Below are 7,852 nucleotides of genomic sequence, written 5' to 3' on the forward strand. Positions count from 1 at the left end.
TAGTCAATCTTTTGGATTTTGCTTCCCAATCAAGGTTGAAATTCTATAACTTGAGGTATATCCTGTCCTTCGGTCACTCCTACACATATCCTTGCATAGGTAAGTCTCTTCTTAGCTGTCGTTACAGGATCAATGGAAAGAAGCTCTCTAAAAGACCTGGCAATGCCATCAAAGACATCCTCATGCCAGTATTCCATGGGCAATTCTGGGAGTCTAATCCAAACTGGAGCTTGGGATAGGAAATCATTATTCAAGTCTAGATTGGAAGACCATTTCTGCAAGATTAAAGTAGATCTCCCCAGAGACCAGTTCCTTGTGCACAGGATTCTGGAAAAGTCTTCCGAGCAAGAAAACTCAAAATTGATGAAACCTTTAGCCATTGCTGTCACCTCTACATGCCCCTTTAAATCCCATTTGTTTCTGGTAAAAACCCTCACAACATCAATGTTGGGCCTTGGCCCTATAAATTTTCCCACTAGAGTATTCAACATACTGAGGATATTGTGGTCTATAATTTCTCGAGGAACTTCTAGAGAAAAGAAACCCTTCTCCTTGTTTGATTTATCAATGACTTTCAGGAATGTCGACTTACCTGATGGTTTGACTCCAAATAGGTTCGACCAGCGCCCCCCAGGCCCCAGGCGGCCCACCACCTGAGTGAAGGGGAGGAATCTTCTCACTTGGGTGAGGCAACAACTTTCGTGGGTCCCCATCCTTTGAGGCATCTACATCATTAACCTCTGATTCCTGCCCTACAGCTACAGATTGCCCCCCAACGCCTGTGTTCTCCCAATTCCCGCCTAGCTGTTGCTTCAAAAACCCATTCCCACCTAGCTGTTGATTCAAAACCCATTCCCGCCTAGCTGCTGATTCAAGTATATGCTTTAGCACTAGTACCATATGAATGTTAAGTTTCAAGATTTGCACCCTACTGAACTGGCAATGTTCAATAATCCTTACTTAACATGGGAGTCATTTCATTACGTGAGACTGGATAATGAAATGAAACCTCCGGATTCTAGGCTGGCTCTTATTATATCTTTCAGTGAAACACTCTAAAACTTAATGAAAACTTAGAGGGAAAAGGTAAGAAAGTGTAGAAAATAAACCTAAAGCCTAAAGCTTAAACTAAGAAAAGAGGTGATACACCAGAAGTTACTATGAAGATGTAACACACATGTAATAAAGAGGATTATATAGTTCTATGAAATATAGATAAAGCACATCTTCTTGTAAAGGCTTGCACAAGTGATTTATGATAAGGTTTCAATACTAAAACTACAAAAAGAGGATAAATTACTATCTCACTTTGACTAATTTCACCTATAAAAACATATCATAACCTGCAAGAAGACTTACTTTTCCACAAAAAGGTGTTGGAATGAGACAGAAAATAGGGAATAATGTAAACATTCACAAGTTAACTTATCAAATCATTCAAAAATACACACAAAATTTGTAGAAAGGAAAAGAGCTTAACAATTTACTTCATAAAGCATAATCACACTGCTGTCACTGACATTATTTCTTCAAAATGTTGAATTACAGACCCTGTAACAAAGCTTAGGACTCAAAAGATGTCTTAAAACTCCATCATAAAATCAGAACTTCCCCATTTCAAATGAGTTCACAAAAACCATAAGTATAATGCCCAACTGTTTGGGTCGTATGCAGAAAGATAGCCCCCAAATCAGGGCTTAGAACCTTCTGAAATAATGATCTTTTGCTCAAAAAGCTCCACTTAGTCATAAAGAACCTTATGACTCACCTTCCACTGTCCAACAAAATGCTCAAACTGGTCATAAAGACCCCCAAACTGACTTAGCAAAGTCAAAATCTGACCTTCCTATATTCCATGCATATGTTTCCTAACTATTTTCAATCTTAAAGACCATGACATGACTCTATCTTTTGCATTAAAAATAGAAAAAATCTAATGACTTATAATTACGTCATTAAAATATTTCTCTTTAATTAATATCTATGCAAAATAAATGATTTAAAATAATATTCTTACATTTTGGAATAAGAAAATAATATTAAATGACTAGAACTAATCATTTAAATATTATTTCTTTATTATAGTTATATGCAAGAATATAAAGTAACGTTATAAGCTTAAAAAACTTCTAAGGCATTAACCTCACTCATCACACATATGAATTTTATTTTCAAAAAGAAATAAAATCCCATGAAAGGCCGCGGATCTCAAATATTTATAAAAAATGATAAAGGATATAATGCGTTAAAGAAAACCTAAGTTATCATTTTCTCATTCTGGAATTTTTGAAGTGGAAAGAAGAGTGAGGGTTTCATCAGTCATTTTTGGTGGAGACTCAATGGTTCTTGCACAAGTGCTGTGTTCAGACTGGACCTTCTTCATAATAGTAGGCTTTGGAGGTATGGTCGCTGCTGTTGTATGATCTTTCTCTTCTTTAATCTGTCGTCTGGGAGAGTTTTGAAGCATATTCTTGCTTGCTGTATGTTTTCCATGAAGCCATTTCTTGTTGAATGTTACATTCTTTCTTAGAAAACATATTATAGTAGTTTCTCTTTTTCTTTTTTGTAACTGGTCCCCTGCCGTGATTTGAAATGACTTCTAACTCTCAGGTTTAAGAATGCACTTGCAAAAGATTCGCCAGATGAGACTCCTCCACTCTTGTTATCCTGTGATAATGAAAATCCAAAGCACGCCAATGAATATTCAAACTATTGAGCATTTTATTTTGTGGCTAAAGGACAAGAAGATGATGCACACAACAAAGTAGATAATCTAATGGCTCCCACTCCTACTAAACCATTACAACTAACAGAGTCTGATACAAAACACATCCTCCCAGCTTCAAAGCATTCAAGAAAAGTAGATAATCTAAACTACACTTGGTATAATATAATCCCGTCCAAAGCTAATAGACTGCATTACTTATAACAAAGCTTCTTCAACAACTTTTGCAATCTGTAGAGACTGCAATCTCAAATCATTTGGAATCCAGCTGCAGTCTCTAATTATAATCATAATTATGCTTTAATATGAGGCTAAGCACGACACCTGTCTATATGATTTTCTTCCCATCGTGCCTAGTATTTCTTCAAGAATTTTTGTCACCACTTTTTAGACTAAATAGCATTACCAAAAGCTTAAAGGTTGCTTCTCAAAACATCCCTTTTGAACATTAATCCATTCATCATCCAGTGATCCAAGAAAAGAAATGCTATAGCATTGTAATCAAACCTCCTAAAGTATGCAGCATTCATCATGCCATCACCAATTTTTGATAATAGAGCATTGAATTCAGCCTATGTCAAAGATTTGAGCTGCTTCTAATGTTGTGTCTTCTGGAGGTGACATGAGTTCAAATTCATCAGTTTCATTTGGTCTTGAGGTATCTTCCTCTTTAGATGCTAGTTGTAAATTTCCTGCTAGTTCTAGAATGCTTTCACCCTGTTATAAATGAATCTCTTTTGCATGCTTCTTAATGATTGCTTCATTAGCATTACTTCTTTTGAACAACTTTTGTTTCAAGAAATTTTTAGATGCTAAATTCATCTAAATATTGATTGTCTTTGCATGCTGAAATAATGATCTTGGGATACTCTGACTTATGTATGATCATTGTTGAAGATGTTTATTTTCTTTAATACTGTTCAGTTGCAATTGAACTTTGCTGGTTCAAATTTAAACAAACTCCAAGGAATGCTCTTTTTGTATGTTTATTAGTAATCCATTTCCAATAGATAACTAATTCTCTTTGATGCACCAATATCAGAGATAGTTTCTTTTACTATCTTCTTTGTATGAGATGGACATTTGAAAACTGCTCTTTCTTGTTTGATATTATGTTGTATTAAATGCATTGCTCTATTTCTTTCTTGTAGTAAATATACATCAGCAATCTGTGATGTCAATCTTTACTTGTTTGCTATAATCTTATAGCATAATATTCTGTGAGGTTCGAGAACAGGCTCGTGACACTCACAAATGACCTTGATTTTTCTTCCAAGTTCTTTCCTTTCATAGTGAAATGCATCAACAGATAGAATATATGTTGTAGAGATAGGTGGTCATTGCTTAGATCCTTCGAGATCTAACATTAGTTGTTTTCATATTTTTTGCAGATGCTGGATATCAATGGAGCTCGGAGCTAGATGAGCACGCCAGATAGAGGATTTATAACCAGTCAAAGCAACAAGCAATGACTGGTTATCTTTACACTTCTTTTCTTTCATTTATATGTATCTGTTCATGTATTTCCTTATGAAAGAAATGTAGTGTAGTGAGCTATACTCATGGCTTGTGTGAGATTTTTCTTTTCAGCATATAATTTCATTTCATTATTTGAAAATGTCCATGTATAATTGAAAGTAAATAAATACAAGGACATTTCTATTTGTTTAAATGAAATGAAAAACACTTCTATACTTTCATTGCATGCATGTTTAAATTTTTACACATGCAAAAATTAAGTAACATTTTTGGCAACTTCTGTTGTATGTTTGCTTGCTTGACATTTGACCAGTGATTAAATTGCCTTATTCATTGGGCATACAGTCTGATTATGCAATCCTAGCACCTAAACCTGACACAAAGCAACTTCTAAAGTTGTTGGTTCAGTTTTGAATGTATGTTCGTGAATTTAATAAGACTGGAAATTCTTATTAAATTGACGGGTATGCAGGGTCAGAACTCAAGTATCAACTTTAGGAGTTGAACTGTCATAGTTGACCATTTGGTTGGTGTATGTGTAGATGTATGGGCTTACATGAATGTATGTATGCAATGTATGCATGCATACACAGATATGTATGGCTGACAGCCAGACATGCTTAGTGTTAGCGATATGTATGTGTGTATGTGTGCGTATGTTGGATATGTGCATGTACTTGAGCACACATATCTATGCATGTGCGAATGAAATGAGTGGGTATGACTGCAAAACAACGTAAACTAGCAACTTAACTAACCTAGACTACCAAACCAAAACAAAATAGAAAACTAAACTAAACTAAATGCAAATGCATTTATTGAAAACAAGGGAAACTATCCTAATATGTACAAGGTAAGACCGAAAATCATACCTCAAAACATGGTTTGAGGTGGATCCCATTCACAGGGATCGGTAGTATGTCTCCTTCCATGGTAGCCAGCTGGTAAGCATTATACTATTTACAGTCAGCAATTTGAAACAGCCCAGCCCACATGTGATCAAATTTATTGTGCTGGCCTGCCCTACTCTTCAAAACATCCCACTTCAGTACCATGTCACCAACATGGAGCTCTCGAGCTCGAGCTCTTTTATCAAAGCTTCTCTTTATTTGCATTTGCTGGTACTCCATGGTTTCCATGGCTTTTTTCCTTGTTTCCTCCAACTCCATCAGTTGGGTGCACCGCACTCAAATAGGGTCACTCTCCTCAAACAAAACCAGCTGTGTAGCAAGGTCAAGTGCAGGTAATTTTGTCTCAATGGATAATCTAGCCTCTTTTCCATACACAAGCCTATAAGGCAAGTTTTTGATAACTTGCTTTGGAGTAATCTTGTCAACCCATAAGGCGGCTTTTAGCTTTGAATGCCAATCTCTTTTGTTCTCTTGCAAGTTGTGTTTGATAATCCTTATAAGATTTTTATTTGAAGACTCTGCCAATCCATTACCCTGTGGATAATAATTTGAGCTGGTGCTAAGATAAATCCCATGATTAAAGGCCCAATCAGTGACTTTCATTCCAATGAAATCAAGTGTGTTATCAAAAATAATGGAATCAAGTACTACAAACTTGTTCATAATATCATCATAAAAATTCAGGACAGCTGTCTCATTTACATCCTTTAACGTTGCTGCTTCAGTCCAGTGTGTGAAATAATCAGTGGCTGTAATAATCCACTTATGACCTGCACTGGATGGAGGGTTAATAGGCCCTATAAAGTCAACTCCTCACTTTTGAAAGGGTTGTTTTGTTTTAATTGGCTACAAAGGCAAAGCTGGCAGCTTTTCTTTTCCCACAAACATAGCACATTTAGCACATTTTCTGACATGTGTATGACAATCTTTGAACAAATCAGGCCAATAATAGCCTTCTCTTAGAATCTTGTAAGTTGTAGTCTTAGGAGAAAAGTGTCCTCCTGAATGCCCATCATGAAACTCATGCAATATTTGAGCAGTCTGATTTGAATCCACATACCTAAGAAGGACTCCATTGAAGTCTTTCCTATACAAAATGTCATTAATCAGCACAAAATGGACTAATTGCAAGCGATAATATCTTCGCTTTGCTCTGTCTAAGGTGGCTGGGCATTGACTAGTTTTCAAAAAATGCATCATATCCTATAACCAACTTGCTGGTCTATCATCATTTCCAGTTGCTCCGATTAGCAAAACTGTATTTGCTTGCTCCTCAAGTTCTGCAATGTCCTTATCTGCAATTTGCTCACACATGCCCTTCCCTCTAACCAGCTTAATGATCTGAATATCTACGTCATACTCCATGATGTGTGTGATCCAGCCAACGCTCTTCTCGTTCAGATCTTACTTAAGAGGAACTCCTTAACACTTGGATGTATGACATGCAAAATGACTTTGTTATGTGTCAGCAAGTGTCTGAATTTTTTAAGACTCTTCACAATAGCAAGGACGTGTTTTTCAAAAAAGCTATAATGCTATTCATACTCCTCCAGTCCTTTGATGAAGAATGTGATTGGCTGTTCCACTCCCTCTGCATTTTTCTGTACTAACATAGCTGATATCACATCATAATCGCCATAGGCATAAAGAATGAAATCTTTGCTGAAATTAGGATTGATTAGGATAGGTGTTGTTGCTAATGCCTTCTTAATGGCCTAAAAATTTTCTTTGGCCTCTTTGGTCCATGTAAACACTGCATTCTTTTTCGACATAGCTGTTAAAGGCTTAAGAAGTGTTGCAATATCAGGCAAAAATCTTCGCACAAAATTGATACGGCCAATAAAAATTTGAAGGCCTTTCTTATGCTGTGGTAAAGGCAGCTCTAAAATTGTTGTAACTCTTTCAGGGTCCACTGTGATGCCTGACTTAGATACAACATATCTAAGTAACTTTCCCTCATGTATAGAAAATATACTCTTTTTGGGGTTTAAGGAGATGCTGAACTCTCTATAGCGCTCAAAAATCTGTCTTAAATGATCGATGTGATCTGCTATTTTCTGTGAGTAAACTGTGACATCATCCAAATACACCAAAACAAATTTGTACATCAAATTGTTGAAAGCCATCTCCATGGCTTTTTGAAATGTGGCTCCAGTGTTGGACAATCCAAATGGCATCCTTTTGTACGCCATGGTTCCCCATTTTGTTGTAAACACTATTTTATATTGGTCCTCTTCCTTGACCAAGATTTTTTTATAACCTGAATAACCATCCAATAAAGAAAACCTCTCAGCCCCTGGCACACTTTGTAAAATGTGTTCCATGGACGGAAGTGGGTGCCTATCTTTCAATGAGACTCTATTCAAGTCTCTAAAATCCACATACAGTTGTAACTCCCCATTCTTCTTCCTTACTGGAACTAGGTTAGCAACCCAACTCGTGTGCTTAATAGGAAAAATTATCTTACTTTCAATTAGCCTAAAAACCTCCTTTTGCATCAACATTTCTAGCTTAGGATTAATTGGCCTTTGCTTTTGCTGCACTAGTTTTGCTAATGGTTCCAGCTCTATTGTGTGTTGTGCTAATTTCGGGTTAAATCCTTTTAAGTCACTATACTGCCAAGCGAACACATCGCTGAATTCCTGAAACAAATGAAGAAAATCTTCTTTTTCTTCAGCTAAGTTAACTTTACCAAATTTCAAACATTTACTCGGTGCAATTGCCAGGTCTGTATACT

At 36.3% G+C, this 7,852-nt stretch overlaps 1 protein-coding gene across 1 annotated transcript; it reads right to left on the minus strand.

The window, feature by feature from the left end:
- Positions 1 to 5,391: 5,391 nt before the first annotated feature.
- Positions 5,392 to 6,480, minus strand: LOC149528822 (uncharacterized). Its single transcript, XM_089808076.1, has 2 exons — positions 6,330 to 6,480; positions 5,392 to 5,885 (listed from the first exon to the last, which is right to left on the minus strand). The coding sequence occupies exons 1-2, from the start codon at positions 6,478 to 6,480 to the stop codon at positions 5,392 to 5,394; spliced, it is 645 nt and encodes a 214-aa protein (XP_089664202.1).
- Positions 6,481 to 7,852: the final 1,372 nt, after the last annotated feature.

This window comes from Cupressus sempervirens, chromosome 11, assembly GCF_028749045.1.
Source record: "Cupressus sempervirens isolate cs-2001-9-10 chromosome 11, ASM2874904v1, whole genome shotgun sequence".
NCBI classification, from domain to species: domain Eukaryota; kingdom Viridiplantae; phylum Streptophyta; class Pinopsida; order Cupressales; family Cupressaceae; genus Cupressus; species Cupressus sempervirens.